Below are 21,171 nucleotides of genomic sequence, written 5' to 3'. Positions count from 1 at the left end.
ACTCCACCCTCACTTCTCTCTACGCCACTCAGACTCCCCCATCTCCCAACACTGTCAATCTCTCTCATCCCTTACTACTCTGCCTCTCCCATCTGACCCCGCTCTGCAACTCTCCTTCTCCCTCTCAGCAAAACCGAGAACCACCACCATATCACCTCCAAACACCACCCAAATTCACCCAAAAATAGATTTCCAAGAAACGCAGTCTGCGATGCCTGTTCCGTCTTGATTTAAGAAGATTTGTCAAGCGACTGTAATTTCATGGAAAGTTGGCTTAAAGCAGTTCCAAAATTTGGGATATTTTTAGGTTTTTCTGATTCTTGAAGAAAAACCATGGTTAAGAGTAAATTAATTACATTTTAATTTTCATTTAATTCAGGTAACCGTCTTCAGTTTTTTGGTTTGAACGCTGGAACCAGTGATCTTTGAAAAAGGTTGGTTCTTGAATATTTTTATTTATATCCTTTTGGTTGTATGAATGGACTTCCTGTAATCTAAATGAATCTATATTCAATATCTGTTTTTGTATACTGTATTTGCTTTGTTAAAGTAGTTTTTTTTTGTTGAAAAATGTTATTTGGTTTTGCAGATCAAAGGGATCAAGGCGGTGGAGGAGTGGGTTAATGGTTATGTGTTCTTCTTGATAATTGTATGTGTTTATGCTCTCATAATACTGTGAGATATCATGGGATTGTTTGTGTCTTGAAGCACTTTTCATTGTTCATGGTAATCTAGTTAGGAACTTAGGATTGAACGGCATGGACATATAGTTCGTTGATTGCTCTGGTGCAGTTTCAATTGTCGTTATGTCGCGGTCGTTCCTTGGTTACTGCTGTCTGCCTATGTCACTGATGCCACCGATTTCTCACTTCTGTTAAATTTCAGTTTTTCGATTCAGTAGATGTATTAATGGAACGCTGGCGTGGAGTTTTAAAGGTCCCGTTGAACCCAAACGCCAGGACCTGCTACCAAGTTGCAGCATCTCTCTGCCTATCACCTTCTTCCAACACACTAACTGTAAGTTCTGGATACTCAACCAAGCACTTATAGCATTTCCATTTATCGCTTGGTGAATTATCATGAAAGATACGCATTTCTGATCACAGCTTCTGCTTTTTCCACAAAATGTTAGAAATAGAATCGCTGCTAATTTCATATGAAGTAGTGTATAAGTGATGGATTATCCACTTTTTCTTCGGGGCAGCTCTTACACCTTACCCAATTATGTCTCTTTTCTGACTTATGAAGACTTGGCTGTATCTTCTACTTTTCCTGGGAAGCAGGTTCCTTCAGCAAATGTCATATTTTTCAATGGAGATCGAGTGGCAGGAACCAGGAATCCAGTGATCGAGAGGCTATCTGACTTACAAAATATAGCTGAAATACTGGTTTCAAAGATTGGTGGTTCAACCAATGCTTGGGTTATTGACGCTTCTGTTTTCAATGGGCCTTTTGCTGTGTATCGGGACTTTATTCCATCTGTTAATCAATGGGGAGAGCCAAAATCGTACTGCCCTATTGGATACCCTGCTTCTGGGACCATTATTTCCCTCCTGTCAAGGTGCCTTGAAGAGGTATATATCGTACTTCATTGGCCTCTTCAAAATTTTATATTTCTTCACTTGACACTTATAGAAATAATTAAAGATATCAACCTAATGTAGTAGTGTTTCTGGAATTTCTTGGTTGTTTCCTTACGACATAAGTGGCACATTTATGGGATAGAGGGGAGTGTTAGTCATTATGAATCTAAAATTGTACTATTTATGATCCATATTTTAAATTGAATTGGATAAAACGCTTTTTATCTCTCCAACATAAGAGGCTATTAGACGATTCTTATCTCATAAACTAAATTTCTGATGATGGCAGGTGAAGAAGGACAATGCGATACAGAAAGAACAACTCCAACAAGGAATATCCACATCGCATAATCAAACCAAAACATTACTTTTTGGATTTAGTAAGGGTGGTACTGTCCTTAACCAGTTAGTTACTGAACTTGGGTTCTTGGATGTCAAATCCTCTGGAGGTGCATCACTCATGGAGGAAAAGCATATTGGCGTGGAAGAAGGGATTCATATCGTACCTAGTACAAAAAAAAGCCTTTTAAGCAGCATCAGAGAAATCCATTACGTCGATGTTGGATTAAATTCACCTGGTGCATATGTCACTGACCAAAGTGTGATTGAGAAAATCTCAGAACGCCTGATACAAGGAGCTGCAGCAATCTGTTTTATCCTACACGGGACACCGAGGCAATGGCGTGACAACAGGCGAGCTTGGATATCCAAAGAAAAAGAACAGTTGGTTCATCTGCTGGAGTCTGAAGCTCAGAGAAGTGGAGGAAAATTGCAGGTGTGCGAGAAATTTTATTTTGCTGATAGGACTCCTAATTTACAGATGCATTTTGAAATAATTGAAAAGTTGGATTTGAGTTAACAGCTATAAAAATGTAGACATGATTGCTGAGGTTATGCTATGAAAGTGGAATAAATAAAAAAGGTAGTTTATAATAATTCATACCAATTTTTTTCTCTCTTTTTTACCAAATGATAAGGGCGGTGGCTCAGGCCGCTCCCCTAAGCGTCCCCACTCTTCGACAAGTTGAAATCGTGGTGATAGTTTATGGGCTGTGCTTATACTTGGATGCAGGTTTCTCTTCGATTACCCTCGAGTCTGAGTCTGTAGTGAGTATATATGTATTTTAGTGTTGCTTGTAGCTCGTAATTTGGGTAAGTTTGCTTTGAATTGTTAATGACTTCCATAACTGGGTCTTTTTCTTAATGAACGCATTATTATTGTGGTTAAGAATAAACAATCAATCCTTTTTATGATGAAATGATAAGTTAGTATTATAACATGAACTTGTAAGAAAACGACACTCTTAAGCATAGCAATTAACGCTAAACTGCAGAAAAGTAAATTATTATTGAAATAAAAATCTGTTTAATTACATATGAGAAATTAACAACTGATATAGTCCCACTTTTCGGAGGCAAAGTCGAATTGACAGTCTGAACAAAAAGATGCTGGAGTAGTCGAAGGTGAGCAAACTCCATCATAAGGTGGCGGCACTGGCGAACGTAGTGGGAGTGGGTATGATGACAGTCATGATGGAGCGTCCGAAGGCAAGTTCGAACCAAGATAACGATACAGCAATGGTGTACATGTGGGAGAAGAAGATGATAGGGTATTTAAGGGTGAGTACAGACCATATTGAGAAGGGATCAGAGGGATATTAGTGGGATAAAGTGGAGTATATAAAGAATATCGATTATCATAAGGAGATGGCCATGGAGTGTAAGAGGGAAAAAATGGTGGTGCATCATAATAAGGTGGTGGCAATGGAGTGTAAGTGGGATATGGTGATGCCGGCCCAGTACTGCTTGAAGGCGTAAATGGAACAAAATAAGGAGGCGGAGGATATCGATACAACAATGAAGTTAAAGCAGGAGAAGATGGCGGAGAAGGTAGAGGCAACGAACTAAAAGTAGGAGAAGATGGAGGAGTAGTTAACGGTGAGGATGGATCACAAGAGGGAGGCAACAAAGTAAAAGCGGGAGAGGATGATGGAATAGGTGAAGGCAACAGAGTAGTTGACGGCGATGACAGACAACAAGAAGGAGAGGGCAGTGCAGAATTGCTTTCAGTGGAATTAGGGGTTGCACAAGGACTGTAAGGAATAGTTTCCCAAGACGAAAAATCGTCATTGTCATCGTCATCACTCAGCTGATTATCAATACTTTCCCAGGAACATAAATCATCATTCTGATCAACACCGACCGCTTGTTCAGGATCATACGTTGCTTTTGGTCCGGGGATTGCACTCTCTGGCTGGAGCATAGTAACAGGAATCGGTACCGGATGTCGGTTTTGAAACCCGGGATTGAATTGTCCCGTCCTCTGCATGTTGGAAGCCATGATTGTGAAACAAGTTGAAGAAGTTGAGCACCACCAATTCGACAAATATTGAGTATAATATTGTAAGTTTTGGGTTTTTGTTTATATATATTGAATAACTTCAGGGTTTATGTATGTGTATATAGGGTTTTCCTAACCCTAATCCACTTGAAGAAAGGAGTCGAAGGGTTTTCCTAGACCTAGTCTATCTCTACTTTCTTACTTGCCCTAATCTCTAAAGACTTGGGTTTGGCCGAAGATCTGACAAGTACATGGGCTAGGTTAACATCTTGGTCAGATGCCCCCACAATAGAACGAGTTTATTTTCATGTGACATGTCAACTTAATAATATTATATTATGTGGAGAAAATTTTGTAATAGCATTGTTTTAATATTAAACCCTTATGTTGCAGTGACGGTGAACCTGTTCATATAAGTCTTTTTTGAATTTGGTAAATAAAAATTTGGTGTAAAGTTTCATGTGTGTGAGAAACTTTATTTTTCATAAACTGATTTGCAAATGCACTTTGAAATAAATTAGAAATGGAGGTGAATTAAACTATTATACAATTGTAAATTATACGTGTTGTAATTATATTATATAAAAGAGGGTAAATTAATGAAGTTTTTTACCATTAAATTATGAAAATATCATGTTTGTTGTTTGTACTACACATGCATCAAATGTTTTCTGCACTTGTCATTTACAAGAATGAATAAAAAAATAAATGCTTTCTGCACTTCTCATTTACAAGAATCAATAAAAAAAAAAAATTATTGAATTGAATGAATAAAAGAGAATCAACAGATAAAAATAAAGTGTAGAAGTGTGCGGGAGAAACAAAATGAGTGTGGTAATAATATGTCGTGCTAAACCGTCCTTTGGGATCTTGAAATAGATTCTAAAAAGGGAAAAACAAAAGGGAGATAGATGGAAGAATCTAGAACAAAACAAGTAGGGGTAAATTACATTTTAGGCCATTTCTAATGGAGAGGGCTAAAGGTCCAAAAGTCAAAAAATGGTCTGATTTGTCAAAAACTCATCTCTAACTGATGGCTGGATAAATATTCTATGGAGCCCATCAAGCTATTATTTGGCCGAGATGCCAATGTAGCCTATTCTTAGCTCTTTTTTGGGGCTTAGCTTCTCAATTGCAATAATTTAATTAAATTCAACAGTTACATTTGAAAACATCCAACAATATTTTAATTAAATTAACAACTAAATTTATTGTAGGCTTTTTAGCCAAAATATTCTCTTAGATTTGCACAATTCCTCACTTTGGTCCTTGAGATTTGAAATCAATACAGGTCTCTGAGATTGTCCACTATCAATCATTTTGGTCATTCCGTGAATGGTCATGCTAAATAAGGATTAAAATGACAAAACTACCCTCAATTTAATAAACAATAGACCAAAATAACTTAACAAAAATTAAGGATATTTTTGTCATTTTATCCTTATTTAATGAAGATTTTTCACGCAAGGACCAAAATGATTGATGGTGGACAAATTCTATAGATTTCAAATCTCAAGAACCAAAGTGAGGAGTTATGCCAATCTCAAGAACTATTTTAGCTAAAAAGCCTTTAATGTATAAACTTAAAACTAATAAATTGTTGAGGGGACTATGTTTAGCCCCTTCGATTAGAGACAGTATATGAGAATGGTTTGACACTGTTCATTTAAAAATAATTTCTTACAATGCTATAATTCTGGACAGAGCTATATTTAATTATTTCAATTGGAAATGGCCTTACTATCTCAATTTTGAGTCACATAACAAACAATTTTTTTAATACAACAGTCCACATGGACCTCCACTAGTTTAGAGTCCAGTTGGTGGGAGATGAAAGATGAGTAATCTTCAAATTTCTTTAGTCCCCCTTCTCCTTCACATTATCACCTCTCATCCATTGTTTTCCCTCAAATTTTCCATTCTCTATCTCTATTTATCAAAATACAAATAGAATTACCAATTAATCGACTTATAAATTACCCAAAAAAAACCAAAATTATCAACAAAATAAAGCAGTAATTTCATTAGCCAAATAGAAAACATAAGTAAGAAAAATCAAAACAAATGTGTTCAATCCTTATGGTTAGATTAGATATTCAGTATAAAGTTATAGAGGTATTTGTCAGTTTGCTCCTCAAACTTGTAAAGAGCTATCAAATTTTCCCCTAAACTTTAATTTTAGCCAAATTACCCTCCTGAATTTTTATAATTGGTCAATTTGCCTCATGAACTTTAACTTTAGCCGATTACGCTCCCAAAATTTTATAAATAGCCAATCCCCCGCAACCTAGCGTTGGATTTTAAAAATTTTCAACCAATTTTTATTCATCCAATTTTCCCTTCTTTTTGCTCCCATACAATGGTCATGTGGTGCCTACGTGATCAAAATGCATGGAAAATTGTTTGAAATTTTTTAAAATCTAGCGTCAATGGGAGAATTGGTTATTTGTAAAAGTTCAGGGGGTAATCATCTAAAATTAAAGTTTAAGGAGGAACTGGATAAGTAGAAAAGTTAAGGAGATAAATCGGCTAAAATTAAAGTTAAGGTGGGAAATTGATAACTCCATACAAGTTCAGGGAGCAAATCGACAAATATGCCTAAGGTTATGTTTGACTCTGCACCAACCCAGAAAATACAGAAACACACTCGTTTTTTCTGTGTATTCATTAACCATTACAAACTCCGGGCTGAATTTCGAATAAGGTTGATGCAGTTGATGAATGATATCTATATAACAAGTGTGAAATGAAAATGCATTTATTCAAAACATGTCTCGTTATGAGCACGTTCGCGTTGTCATCAAGTTTCGCTTACAAGAACAAAACAATTGTGCAGTTCTGTGTACTCTCATTCATCTCAGAGATTATGATGTTCGACATAAGAAACGAAGACGAATCGCAGACGTTAAACCAGCTACAGCTGCAGTGTTTTGTGCAAAACAAAACGTCATGGATATTAAACCTTATGGAAAGCACATAGGTAAATGAGTCCAGGTTCTATTTAAAGCTTCCAGGGAAAGAAAAAACTTGGTACCGAAGCTAAACAAAAAACTCACATTCTTGGCTTCGGGTTTTGTTGGCAGGGTGACATCTTCTAGGAGAAAGTAACCTCCCCACCTTTGGTTTTTTCTATTAATACTAATTAAGCATTAAACTATAAATTCGTCGTCCACTTATATTATAACACGTAGATTTATGAAACTATGTAATGGAGTTCCAACATCAGACAACTTTTCTTCCTGCAGAGTGCCTCCAGTTCTGGGATACGGCACCTGTAATCTGGGTGGTGTGAGAGTGGGCCAAGTTAGCTTGACAAATCAAAGGGTGGGGTAAGAGAAGATATTTTGTGTTTGGATTCGTAGGGCTGAGGTGATTCGATTTTTGGACGTCAGAATTTCTCCCGTGCCTCAGTTCTTTTTATTTTTCCAACCTCGTGCCTCAATTCTTGGCTAAGTCTTTCTTGTTTTAATTTGATTATTGTGGGGCTGGCAGGTGGATTGGAATTTCCAATTCCAATAGTAAAAAATTTAAATTCAAATACTTCTAAAAGAATTGGATTGAAATTGGAGACTCCCAAAATTTCAAATTTCCAATCTGTTTTTCTGAAAGGGTCCAAACTTATATCAATTTTATTTATAGTTAGCTATTAAAATATTGTATTTTGTGATTAGCTTTTTAATTTTTTTTTACTCATATTGTTCATCATTATTTTGGATACATTTTGTTCATAGTTATACATATATATATATATACATATAAAATCACTCACGTATATTAAAAAAGATAATCATACTTTTTTTTTTCCACAAACGATATACAAGTGAAGAAGAATAATACTAGACAGTATTATTGAGTGATAAAATAATCATACTTGGTACATTAAGAAGTTTATTATATTTATACACAAATATATACCCAATATTATGAGAGAGAGGGAATAACTGAAAAAACTGCCATTCAAAATTGCAACGAAGCATCTAATTAAGAGAGTGAGGAGGAGTGATGAGAGAGCAGGTATGGAGATGGAGCTCATTGGAAAGAAAATGCCTAGACCTTCTCCAACAAGCAAACACAACTTCTTCTCTTCTCCAAATCCATGCTTTTATGCTCCGAAATTCCCTCGATACCAATGTCAATCTCCTCACCAAGTTCATCACAACCTGCTCTCATCAAAACCCAATTGCTCTCGTTCGACACGCCCTCCGCGTCTTCGATCGGAGACCCAATAATGATGACACATTTCTCTGCAACTCTATGATAAGAGCTCACATGGAAAACCGGCAATTCGGTGAATCTTTCACACTATATAGAAATCTTAGGCAGGAAACGGAGTTCGAGCCGGATGGCTTTACATTCACAGCTCTGGCGAAGGCGTGTGGATTAGATATGGCCATCTGGGAAGGACAAGAACTTCATTGTCAAGTTGTTAAGATTGGGTTGAGCTTAGATTTGTATGTGTCCACGTCGTTGGTTGATATGTATGCAAAGTTTGGGAGGATGATTTGTGCAAGGAAGGTGTTTGATAAAATGACGCACACGAGCCGAGTGTCGTGGACAGCTCTTATTTGTGGGTATGCAAGGTCTGGAGGCATGAGTAATGCAAGGAGGCTTTTTGATCGAATGCCTGACAAGGACTCGGCTGCATTTAATGCGATGATTGATGGTTATGTCAAACTGGGGGATATGGGCTCGGCTCGCAGTTTGTTTGATGAGATGACGGATAGGAATGTGGTGTCTTGGACCAGTATGATTTCTGGTTACTGCCATCATGGTGACATACATTCCGCTAGATCACTCTTTGATGCCATGCCTAAGAAGAACCTTATTTCTTGGAATGCCATGATTGGAGGTTATAGTCAAAACAACCAACCCCATGAAGCCTTGAAGTTATTTCAGGGAATGCAGTCAACTACGTCGCTTGAATTGGATGGTGTGACTGTTGTGAGCATTCTTCCAGCTATTGCAGATTTGGGCGCCTTGGATTTAGGTCGTTGGGTTGAAAAGGTCGTACAGAGGAAGAAGCTTGATAGGATAACTAATGTTGGCACTGCGCTTGTTGATATGTACGCAAAATGTGGTGAAATTGAAAAAGCCAAGAGACTTTTTGATGAGATGCCTGAAAAAGAAACAGCTTCCTGGAATGCTCTGATAAATGGATTTGCAGTCAATGGCCATGGTGAGGAGGCACTGGAGATATTTTTGGATATGCAGAAAGAGAACTTTATGCCAAATAATATTACGTTTATCGGGGTTTTGTCCGCTTGTAACCACTGTGGTCTGGTAGAGGAAGGGAAAAGGTGGTTTAAAGCAATGGAGGGCTTCAGGCTCGTCCCACAGATTGAGCATTATGGTTGCATGGTAGATCTGTTGGGAAGGGCGGGATGCTTGGAAGAAGTTGAGAAATTGATCGAAGCCATGCCTTATGATGCTAATGCAATAATTTTGAGTTCTTTTCTTTTTGCATGCGGCCATTATGGAGATGTCACAAGAGCGAACGAAGTTTTAAAGAAGGTGGCCAAGCTGGAGCCAGGGAATGATGGAAACTATGTAATGCTAAGAAATTTGTATGCCAGAAAGAGAAGGTGGAGTGATGCGGAGGAAATTAAGAGGTTGATGAGGAAGAATCAAGCAAATAAGGAGATTGGTTGTAGTGTCATAGAGGTTGATGGTAGAATCGAGGAGTTTGCGGCTGGGCACAGAGTGCGTACGCATACAGAAGCTATACATTTAACCTTGCAGCAAAGTTGGAAGCATATGATGGGGGAAGGTTCATATTGAATTTATCATCTTATAGAAACGGGGTGAATTGCTTATGAGTATAGAGAAAAAACAAGCATATACCACTACCAACCCGTGCCATGCCTTTCCATCATGTATACAGGGAGGTTAAGTGTTTATCAAGTTATACAGTGAAGCATACAATGGAGAGCAAAGACTTCTCCGTTTTAGCAGAGACTTCGATAAGTTTTTTGAAACTCGTTCACCAAACCGCTTGCTTATTAAGCAAGAAAGAAGGAATGTTTAGGCAACTGCAAGATAGGGAACAACTTCAGATGCCTGTCCTAAGGTAGCAATTGTCCAAACTTCCAAGCTAAGAAGCAGATTTCAAATGAGGATGGAAATTGGAAAGCCTAAGATCAGATACCTTTCTTGCACCTACTAAACGGGACATTCACTAAGCCCTCAAACCGCTCTGTCTTCTCTCTCTCTTTCTCTCTCTTTCAATACATATGTACATACACACATTGTTTTGGACGTGCTGGTACTGGGATTCTAAAGAATGGGACAGTCTATGAGTTTCATGGGATTGGGAGGAGGTTGGTTCATTTTCTTTTTCATGCTATGTAGTTTGCATCCGGAGTTTTTAGTTTCATGTTTGTCCTCTCACAAACTTTGTTTTCATTTCTCAAATTCTTTTTGCAGTAGTTTTTTCTTTCTTTTGTTGAAGATACTATGTTGAATAATTTTATGCAACTCTTCTAATGATCTTGAGCTGTTTATAGGGCTGCGATCCAGCCAGATGCTAAACTTTTTAATGGGAAAGGTGTACCAACAGTTCATCGACAAAGATATCCAAAATTTTGAGGATTTCCAGTTGGCCATTCTCGATATTTTCAAGTAAGCTTATTATACAAGTATAGCGAGAAGTAAAATACGTGATTTTGAAATAATAATATACAAGATTGAACCCAAATCACCTAAACACTATAACTTTTGTTTTCAAAAGTCCTGTTAACCTGTTGTCAGCATTAGCAACCAAAATTGGCCATTTTTTTCACAACTAAACCAGCAACCATTTATGTCACTTATCATGGTTTCTAGTTTTTACATGAGACTATGGTTAAGTTATTTCTTATCCCATCGCTATTCATTTTTAGTGCCAAACATATCATACTACTTATCCTATCTGCCAAACAACGCCTTAAGAAAAACGAAAACATCGCCACAGCGGAATGGACACTCCTGTTTTAATCAGCCTAAAGCATATTGTTATAAACATAGGACTAATCTCTAATAAGTGTCTTTTTCTTTCTAATTGGCCTAAGTCATATTCTTGCATTTTATTATGACCCAAATTTCATTAGATTTCCTAAATTTTTCCTAAATTTTGGACAAAGAATATCAAGCTATAAATATGCCTCTTCTTTTTTCATCTACAAGTTTCTTGTATGTGTTTCTGCATCAAATGTACCATCACACAAAGCATCTAATACTTTGCCGTTGATACAATCTTACCCAGCACTTTCAATTCTTCTCTGCCCGGTAAACACTACAATGTGCCGTCGCACAAGGAAATTGAGGTCAGTTAAAATTGACCGTGCTTCTTCACTTGCCAAGCTTCTCTTCTCTAATACACTAACTATTAGCAGGCTATGTTCATAAGTTGGAAAAATGCCAAAGTGCAAGACAGGAGGGACATCTTCATCCAATTTATGAAGGACAATGTAAGGCTAAGCAAGGTCGATAACGCTACCGTGATAACAGGAGTTGTAACGCCGCCGGTAGCCATGGCTGCTAAAAGGGCAGGGGAGAGTGTGCCCCAGCTCAAAATGATCAAGGCCATTCCTGACGTCTTTTTCGTGCCATCAGCAACGGTATTGGCTCTCGTTTGTGTTAAGATTTCCAGAAGAATTTTCACGGGAAAAAATGCATCTTCGACACACTCCGAACCTGATATCCAGACGAAGACCGAAACCATTGGCGTAGCTAGAGCACCGCAAGCAGGTGCTACCGCATCTTCGGTCATGGGAAATCACCATGAGGAGCGAGAAATCATTCCTGAAGCTTCCCCTGCAGCGTCTTAACTACTCATGCCATTTTATTTCCTTTTACCATTTACAGTCTCTGAATTACTGAAATATGAATATGTTCAGAGTATCTGAATTACTCTAGTATCTTCCTGCTGAATTGTTATTTCTTGGTTTGTAACAAATATGACAAGTGTTTGTATCTATTGAAGGAATTAAAATGAGTGGTTGGATATTGAAAATGTGCCTCGAAAGATGTAATATAGAAGAAAACTAATTGTTTGTGAGACATACACTTAACAAATATGTTGTAACTAGTTGAGTGCTTTTGGTTTTAACATATTTGTGTTGAAGTTGTGAGGATGAATAATCCACTAGAAATTTTTGTAGCATGAGAGCTAATTCACGACTCAAATGAGTAGTGACCTATAGAAATTTGCAAACCGCAGCCTTTCTTTGCAGGACAACCATATATGCTAGCGGTGGCGAAGATCTTTTCAATTTCGCCCATTTCCCACAATTTATGGTTTCGCCACGGATCAAAACATAGACATGCTCGTAGACTCTTGAAGTGTGACACAGTCATGATATTCAAGTGTTGTGTAAAAAATACAAGTGTTTTTATTATGTATACTGATCTGAAACTTGAATACTGAAAACCAAACCAAAATTTTGGTTTTTTTCGAAATTCGGTAAAATACGAAAATTATTTCGATTTTTTTTGTTCAGGATCGGGATTGGGCCTTCACCCCCAATTTGTTAGGCTTTTTTTTATTTCATATGAATTTTTGGCTGAAATTTGGTCAGCCGAAGGATGTGTAACTAATTTGAGCCGATTGTATTCATACCAATTTGGTGAGCTCAATCGATACCAATTTGGTTAGCCTAATACATACAAATTCTATTTATCGACATAATTCTTTACACTAGTTATAATTTTATATTAACAAACTAGTAGCAAATCATGTTCATCATTTTATTAATGTATCATTAGTAATTATACTAGCAAACCACTTAAATTAAAAATACATGCAACTAAAATAAAATAAGTTAAGCTACAAACCGAAAAACAAAAAAAATTAAATTACAAGCTAAAGTTTCAAATGAATTTAATATTATTTGTTCGAACTTCAAAGTTCAAGTTCATGAAGGTTGCCCCTGCATCACTGGAAGCCGCAAAGATTGCGTCCATTCGAATAAATATGTTACACAAAGGATTTAAGGTACACATAGAATGCATATTATCAGGCCTTTTAAGGAACGTATCTCCATTTTTTTTTCAAAAATAGGAATTAGTTGGGAGATATATTTTACATCGATTTTTAACGATCCGAATCTTTTACTTTGTAAGTCTCTATTTATAGATCATCCTTACAAAAATTAGATTGAATCTGAAATCATTTGCTTATTATTTAGTTATCACAATGAAATTTCATTGTTTCTTATAGAACAAAGTGTTTGTCGCTTTCTTTGAACTCAATTAGATGTCTCAAATATTTCGCAAGGACGATCTAAGAGGTGCAACTTAAAAAATAGACGGTTAGGATTCTTGAAATTCGATGTGGTGTGAGCCCCACAACAAATGTCCATTTGAAAAAAAAAAACAGAATCATTTCCCTTAAGGAGCTCCTCCTTATTATAAATGTATAATTCACATACGAGAGTACTTGAAACACTTGGGGCGTGTTTACATATCCGTAATCAGAATGAAAATGTGGAATTGAATTCTAATTACGGAGTACTCTGATGTTTATTAAACATGGAGGAATAAAAAAAGCAATGGGGCCTACACAAATTTTTTATTATTTTCATGATCATTCACATTATGCACAACTCTATGCATATGCCAAAGAAAAGAAACTACAACTTGAGCAAGAAAATTTAGATATTAAAGTAAATACTTAAATTTAAAAATAAATAAATAAACAAAAGCTTTTTAGTGTGTCTATGAAATTAAAAAAACATTAATTTTTTTCTTACTATTATATATTATATCAAATTTTATTAAAAAAAAGTATATAAAATATTTGATTTGGGACAAAGGCATTTTAGTAATCATACTAGTTTATATTCCGATTCTGCTGAATTAGTAAACAGCTTTATGAAATTCTACTCCGATTCCAGAACCAGAACATTTAAGTAAACAGTTTCAACATGAATCTGATTCTGACTTCTCCTCATTCCAATCCCTCCTCAATTCAATCCCTCTTCAATTCATTTCTCTCATTTTCATTACAGTTACGTAAACGCGCCACAAATATTATTCAGGATTGAAGATAAGAAAGCTTACCAAGAAACGATCGCCTTGTGACGTTTACTTTTGTGCTTATCCTTTGTCTTCTTTTCTGAGGCACAATAGCATGTCAATATCAATGTCAATGTGACAAGTAATTTCCCATAAAGAAGCTCAATTTACATCCTTATTCAACTAAAACCATACCAATTTAGTACGATTCCATGCTGAGATATATTCTAACATCAACAAGCTATGTATATAAATTTATGCTCAAGTACTATATTCATGTCAAGCTCATGCTAAGTGTATTACACCATAGTCTTAGATGATTAATGCCAACTAGTACAGGCTTGCACTAAATGGATCCATTTTGAGTGTAAGCGTGAGGCTAGCTAAGCTGCAGAACAAGTACTAACACAAATGAATTCATATGTGGATGTGCAGAAAAAAATATTCACAAATCTCATAAATCACAAGATTAACATCAAATAAAATAATTGCATTTTCTAAGTAAAAGAATTTGTCATGATAACACAACATTTCATATAAAACACTTTCGGAAATCATATATCATATAGGTTGGAAACAAAAGCCCACTTACTGATGTATTGCCGGATCATAACTGCCTTACCCTACTTGGCCTCTGAAATTATAGGGATTAATCTCTCCTATATAGAAAACCACTATTGGTCATTCATTATACTACTCAAAACTCATAATTACTAAGGAGAAGAATCTAAATTTCATTTTGTTTGCTCGTGTCGGGTGTTTAAAGTGCGTGAAAAAAAAGCTCACCCGCTACCACGCGTCGGTGGTCGTCAGTCGTTGTCGGTGGTGCGGTTATCCTCATAGCAGGCAGTGGTGCACATACGCCTGTACTTGCCACTGATGGCGAGTAGAGTGGTTTGCCACTGGCGGTGTTCTTGCCTTTAACTGCGCTAAACGTGCCAACACGTAACGCTAAAGTTTTATTTTAACCCAATATTTCGTCGCCATTGTGGGATATTCACTCGTCTCCTTCCTCTCGTTAATTGTTGAAAGCTAGAGTTTTCTGCCAGAATTCTTCACAGAACATAACAGGTTCACAACTCAACTATTTTTTTAAGCAAAATGTGTCAAAATGAAGATTGAAAGGAGAGGAATGAGATTTTACGTGTTTAACTTACGTTCCATTTGCGCTTACGCGTTTGTATCGTCAAGTACTATTCAAATAACATAACAAATGAGACAAAATAGGAAAATAGCTCAAATGTCCACATAAGATTTCCACTTAGTTCTTTGGGGGTATTTTCATAGTTACAGAACTTCGAGGAATAAAATTGAGATAGATTGCAACAATTTTGATCGTAACACATACATGTACTAGCAAGAGAACCCTGGTACGACCATATTTCTAGATGTTGAATTCCTTATGTTGCTTTTAGGTTTTTTTTTTTAACCGAAATAGTCCATAAGATTTGCATAACTTATCATTTTTATTCCTGAGATTTGAAATCGGTAAAATTGGTCCCTAAGCTTGTCACAATGAATAATTTTGGTATTTCCATGCAAAATCTCCATTAAATAAGAATAAAATAACAAAAATACCCTCAATTTTTGTCAAATCATTTTGGCCTACTATTTATTAAATTGAGGGTAGTTGTATCATTTTAATCTTTACTAGAATATGGGCACACACAAAGTGTGTGAGAAATTTTTTATTTTTGTTTTTGAAATAGAAGGAGAAATGAAGGGAGTGATGAAGAACGTGAGAGTAGGAATTTTTTTTTTATTAGAGATATGTTAGGATTACATGTATATGAGGCTTTGAAAAAAAAAACAGCAAAATTTGATTGTGTGAAATTACATTTCTGCCCCATATTTCTTATTCATGTTCTGTTTTAATTAGAGAGTTAAATTGGTAATTTCATAGGGTTTTGGTAAACAATGAGTGTTTTATTAATTAGTAGAGATTTAACATAACTATTCACAAAAGCACCAAAATGATGGATGGTGAACAATTTCATAAACCACTTGTATTGATTTAAAATCTTAAGGACCAAAATAAGGAGTTATACAAATCTCTAGAACCATTTTGGCTAAAAAAACCTTGTTTTACAATAGTTACTGTAATACAAAATTACCTTTTGGAATATTTTTTTTTTTATCACAGCAAATACAAACGAATGAGGATCCTCTCCAGATCCTCTTTATGAGAATTCCGGAAATCCTTCAATTACATCCGTTCATCATACTTCGTTGGCCAATTTTCATCAAGTACTTTTTATATTTAATTTTAAATTAAAAAATTACAATAATTTCTAATTGCACGATACACAATAAACGAATATGATTAGAGGATCCTCAAATATACAAATCAACCAAGCAATGCGATTAAAAATGCAAGTATTAAGCACACGGTAATCGAGGTATAATGCAGAAATTCAATTGATCAAACACGAAACAGAATTTTAATATTTCCGGAAACCATAGTATGCTGGCCTGATGAAGCAGGATTTACAGTTGAAATCATATACGCATGTGTGACAAAAAGCATTTACAGCAGAACAAGTAGCATATACAAGAGACCATTGCGAAAAAAAAGTTACTGTCGCTTCTAAACCAGCTAACTTTAGGATTTCCGGTTTAAAGTATTCAAGTACGAGCCGGGTTTTCGCCTCCCTTGATTTCTTGTCTTCCAAGGCAACGCAGTCCTGGTAGAGGAATCGGGTTCTTCAGTTGTATTAGGTACACTGGAGCTTGTGGGCATCACTTTTTCTGAATACCGAACAGGAACATTTGTGGGCAACACAGTTTCCGAAACTGGAGCAGGACAACTGGTTTTCTGCTCTTCAGGCGATATGCAAGGCTTCCGTATGAACGGATCTTTAACTTCTAAATCATATGGCTCAGCCTTGACAGCATCCTTAGGTATAAGGTGTATATCCTCGGCCTGTCACAATACAACATAAGGGTTACAGTCCATCTTCATGATTGATCCAGCATGATGGTTATAACACAAAGCAGCATTTAAAAAGAACAGTGCCAAATCTATAAAAATGGTCAGTCACAAATATAATACAATAAATTTAAACCAAAAAAGACAAGCGTTTTGATCAATTCGTAAAGGAAACACTTACATTTTCAAGTACTCTGCCAACCAGAGGCTGATCTGTGACAGTAATACCAGGAAGCGGGGTCAGCTCTGCACGATTTGAAACTGCAATCTCAGGCAAGAATGGATCTCCCGTGTCACATTTGATATGCATAGATGCAGTGGATAAACTTTCGAACAGTAATCTATTTCCATTTTCACCATGAAAAGCAGGATTTTGAGCAGAGCCCATCAATGCATCACAGGGTACTAGGAAGTTGTTAGCTGAAGAAATGTTTCCTTGATTTTCCTTCACGACCTTGTCCACTCGAGTCTTCAACTTCCATACTTTTGAATGTACCACTTCAATCTTCCAAAGAATATCTTCCAAGGAACTATTACCATCCTTGAATTCAAGAGATGACCATATATCATTTGTCTCAACATCTTTATTGCCAGTGCAAGTTTTGTCTCCTGCAATATGGAATATTAAAAAAGGGAATGAAAATAATGAACGAAAAATAACAAACAATGATCAAATAATCAATTAAAGTGATAGATTTCAGCATTCAAAAATATATACTGAACCTGCAATAGCATAAACCAAAAGAAACTTCAAAGTCCCAACATTTCCATGGAACAATTCAAATTCTTTAAAATTCCAGGAAAAGCATTATATCAATAAAATGTTGTCTTATACATAAGAACGTAAGAGGTTAATGAGGCAATAAGCTTAAATCAACTTTAGCATATACTGTACTAAATTCTTAACACTAGTTTTTTTCCATGACAAGCTCTGAAAATCAAAAACATGTCGAAAGACCACAAGGACTTCCCTGTAAATATTATGTTAGAAAATAAATGCACTTACAACTTGAGAATCAGACAAAATTGAAGAGTAGAAGATTCATTGTCTAACAATGCTCAAACAAAGAATTCATAGAAACAAAGATTTGGTCTCCTACGATAGGGTAAAAAAATTTCTCGCTGCGGTACTTATAGTAGTAGCAAATGCAATATGTGAAAATCCTTCTACTGTTTTCTTGATAGAACAAAAAAGGAGCAGGTCCCTAAGAGGGTACTTTCAACTTATCAAAATCTGAGCGCTCCTCAGATAAGAATCGGACTGTTGCACAAAATTGAAGAGTAGAAGATTCATTGTCTAACAATACTCGGACCAAGAATTCATAGAAACAAAGATTGGTCTCCCACGATGAGGTAAAATATCCTCACTGCAGTAATTATAGTGGTAGTAAATGCAATATATGAAAAGCCTTCTACTGTTTTCTTGATAAGACAAAAAAAGAAGCAGGTCCCTAAGAGGGTACTTTCAACTTATCAAAATCTCAAAACTCCTCAGATGAATAATAAGCGGTAGGAAATGAGCCTAATTAACAACTGAAAATGCAAATGCATATAAAGGATTTTAAAGGACAGACAACCGAATAGCAAGTCTCCTTCAATTTCTGATTTGCACTTTCCAGCACAAAGAACATGAAGAGTAAACAAAAATTGGGAAACATCTGTTTGTCCAATAAAATCGGCACTATAAAGATTATATCATCAACAACATGCAATTAATATGTTGAGGCAGTGTTCCAATATGTGCAAAAAAATTGACTTCATTATGGAAACTAAATAAAAGCCAACAAACATGGTGATACACAACTATATTAGCCCTCGTACAGTAAAAAACAAAACAGAGGCATACACACTTATCTTTCATAGGCGTTTTGCACATGAAAATTACATGTATGCATACCCATAAGGAAAGTTTAGTGTACTAGCAAGGTACGCAACCACCAAAATTGTAGAAAAAATGATATTCCGTACTTACCAGAATCACCCCAGTCTCCCTCCATGAAAACACCATTAGCACAAGACCTCTTACTTTCTGGAAAAGGAAAGAACATGAAACACAAATCAGATTTTTAATTGGCAACAATGCATGAAGAAAAGTTTTATAAATTCATACCATAGGAGAAAAGATTATGTTGGGACATATAAGATGCTATATTGGTAGTATCTTCAACTCTCTTTCTTTTCTTCCTTTTCGTTAACTTTGACATTGCATCAAATTCAGACTGCTCTATTTGGGCATACTTTGCAAGCTGTGAATCATATTTTTTGTCCTGAGACTGAAGTTCCTTAATCTTCAGTTCCAGCCATTTCAAGCGCCACATAAGAGGACGTATAAACTTATTCCAATGAGTGGTCAACCTTTTCCTCCTAGACAATCAGATATACACGTAAAACAATGTGAATGTCACAATAAAATACAGTTGAATCCAATATATATCATGGTAACACTAACACTATAGTGGGCACAACCATTAAAAAAATGAAACAAGTATATCCTTAAAATCAGAATAATTTGCAACTAGCCTCCTTTTTATTCACGATAGAATTGATCTTCAACAAAGTGGTAACAGATTTTAACATATGTAGCTGACCGGCAACATACCACTAATCGACCAGCGACACATGATCGCATCCCAAAAAGCAGGATCCTATCCCCAAATGATATTCATACTATTACTGGCCAGAACCTGAAGGAAGGAGTTGAACCTATCCCCATCCAGTACCCAGAGATTAATATTCACCTCATTCATTCTCACCTTCCTTTTCCCTGGCAATGCAGGTTAGAACCCAGCAAACCAGGCCTAACTTTCACTCCATAAGATTTATTTAAACGAGCATTCACAGACAAAGGAAATTGTTCCAAAGAGTGACTCCAGCCAAAGTCCATCTCTATCATGGCCTCAAGCTAAGAAAGCCCCATTTAACAAACTTAAATCAACAAATATTATCGAACTTCTATACATAATCCGATTTATATTTTGAAAAATAGGGACCAGATTGCAAACAAGAGACTTGTCTACCTTACCTTTGTAATTGTATGCTAGGTGTGATATCTTCAATGCTACCCGATAGACAAGATCTAAGTAAGACATACATGACATAACTCAAACCAAAATCATACATGACATAATTCAAACCAAAACGTACCTTGTTTCAAATGCACCAAAATATTCATCATAGAATGGGGCGAACTCATTTCCATGCAACGGCGACTGAACTTCATCACCATCCGACACGTAACCATTCTCTGTCCCTGAAGTTGTATCACCAAAAGAACTCGAACTCTCTGTCAAATCCCCGCATTCACTTTCAACGATCTGCACAACATTAGGACTTGTAAACCCAGTTCTGTTTACCTCCACATTCTCCCTTACATTTGATGCAGAAGTTTGTCCAACCAATCGCGTTTCCATGTCAAAAATATTATCTTTGTAGTTACTTACACAAGGCATAAGTTTATCTTCTAGGTCTCGGTTGATACTTCCATCCTTAGCAACTGGCAGTTCCATTCCAGTTCCCGACTTCGGTTTCGGCTCCAATTCAGGGCCCATCCTGCAAATTCACACAAACTAGAATCCGTCTTTTCAGAAATAAAAAAATAATTAAAACTAAATATGTGATCCCAACTCAATCTATAACAACAATGCAGCCATAAGAATTCCCAATCAAACAAATCCGCGAAAACCCCACGCTACGGCCTACCCGTAATCTCAACCTTCTGGTTCGTAAGCACAAAATTTAATCACGTTTAATTGACGAAAGGCCACATAATCTTAACAATAAGTTAACAAACAATAAATAAATAAATCAATGACAGTGGAATTATTATTTTTTTTTTCGAAAATTACTATTGGAAACAGACAAACTAAAGAAATCCCCAAAATTTTCTACTGCAAAATTCAACACTAAATTTTGAAAAATTAGGAAAACGAATTCAAAAAGCCTAGTCTTAATACAAAAAGCCACAAATTTAAGACATTCAATTGATGAAAACCTCTAATTCCAATAGAAACCATAAAACCCCAAACCCTCGAAAATATATCAGAGGAGAGAGAGAGAGAGAGAGAGAGAGAGACCAACCTGGCTTTGCAGAAACCTTTTTTCCGTGAGAACGAGAAGGAACATGTCACCGCCGGCGCAGTTTAGCGGCGGTGCCAGTAACCGTAAGCGAGACGTGTCGGACTCTGATTGGTTTGAGGGCAAAGATTCTCGGTGGGAGTGTTTCTCGCTCCCTCAGAGTCGCTCGCAGTTGCTCTCTCGTTTCTCTCTCTATTGAAGTGGTCGGGGGGATGTGATCAAAACTTGGGCCGCACGTGTGGGTCCAAATG

General features: G+C 36.3%; 4 protein-coding genes across 10 annotated transcripts; 3 read left to right on the top strand and 1 right to left on the bottom strand.

The window, feature by feature from the left end:
* Window positions 1-377: 377 nt before the first annotated feature.
* On the top strand, window positions 378-4,378 carry LOC103433521 (uncharacterized). 4 transcript variants are annotated; one of them, XM_017331645.3, is made up of 6 exons: window positions 378-434; window positions 590-649; window positions 886-1,017; window positions 1,284-1,574; window positions 1,873-2,358; window positions 3,005-4,378. In XM_017331645.3, exons 3-6 carry the CDS (start codon window positions 910-912, stop codon window positions 3,011-3,013), a joined length of 894 nt encoding a protein of 297 aa, XP_017187134.1. In that variant the 5' UTR covers window positions 378-434; window positions 590-649; window positions 886-909; the 3' UTR covers window positions 3,014-4,378. The 4 variants fall into 4 exon arrangements, with proteins under 4 accessions (XP_017187134.1, XP_017187133.1, XP_017187132.1 ...); XM_017331644.3 differs by having other exon boundaries at window positions 2,999-4,378; XM_017331643.3 differs by having other exon boundaries at window positions 2,984-4,378.
* Window positions 4,379-7,861: 3,483 nt separating this feature from the next.
* Window positions 7,862-9,702, top strand: LOC103419364 (pentatricopeptide repeat-containing protein At2g44880-like). The gene has a single exon (XM_029105575.2). It carries the CDS (start codon window positions 7,927-7,929, stop codon window positions 9,700-9,702), a length of 1,776 nt encoding a protein of 591 aa, XP_028961408.2. The 5' UTR covers window positions 7,862-7,926.
* Window positions 9,703-9,851: 149 nt separating this feature from the next.
* Window positions 9,852-11,914, top strand: LOC103433518 (uncharacterized). Its single transcript, XM_008371774.4, has 4 exons — window positions 9,852-10,241; window positions 10,428-10,542; window positions 11,165-11,225; window positions 11,295-11,914. Exons 1-4 carry the CDS (start codon window positions 10,205-10,207, stop codon window positions 11,727-11,729), a joined length of 648 nt encoding a protein of 215 aa, XP_008369996.3. The 5' UTR covers window positions 9,852-10,204; the 3' UTR covers window positions 11,730-11,914.
* Window positions 11,915-16,335: 4,421 nt separating this feature from the next.
* On the bottom strand, window positions 16,336-21,171 carry LOC103433520 (uncharacterized). 4 transcript variants are annotated; one of them, XM_017331640.3, is made up of 7 exons: window positions 20,924-21,171; window positions 20,287-20,412; window positions 19,991-20,160; window positions 18,957-19,210; window positions 18,819-18,875; window positions 17,028-17,455; window positions 16,336-16,840 (listed from the first exon to the last, which is right to left on the bottom strand). In XM_017331640.3, the coding sequence occupies exons 2-7, from the start codon at window positions 20,392-20,394 to the stop codon at window positions 16,520-16,522; spliced, it is 1,338 nt and encodes a 445-aa protein (XP_017187129.3). In that variant the 5' UTR covers window positions 20,395-20,412; window positions 20,924-21,171; the 3' UTR covers window positions 16,336-16,519. The 4 variants fall into 4 exon arrangements, with proteins under 4 accessions (XP_017187129.3, XP_008369999.3, XP_008369997.3 ...); XM_008371777.4 differs by having other exon boundaries at window positions 20,287-20,395; window positions 20,924-21,166; XM_008371775.4 differs by having other exon boundaries at window positions 19,991-20,395; window positions 20,924-21,147.

Source organism: Malus domestica, chromosome 07, assembly GCF_042453785.1.
Source record: "Malus domestica chromosome 07, GDT2T_hap1".
Classification (NCBI taxonomy): domain Eukaryota; kingdom Viridiplantae; phylum Streptophyta; class Magnoliopsida; order Rosales; family Rosaceae; genus Malus; species Malus domestica.
The sequence above is the reverse complement of the archived record's forward strand: the minus strand, read 5'-3'. Positions and strand labels throughout refer to the sequence as shown.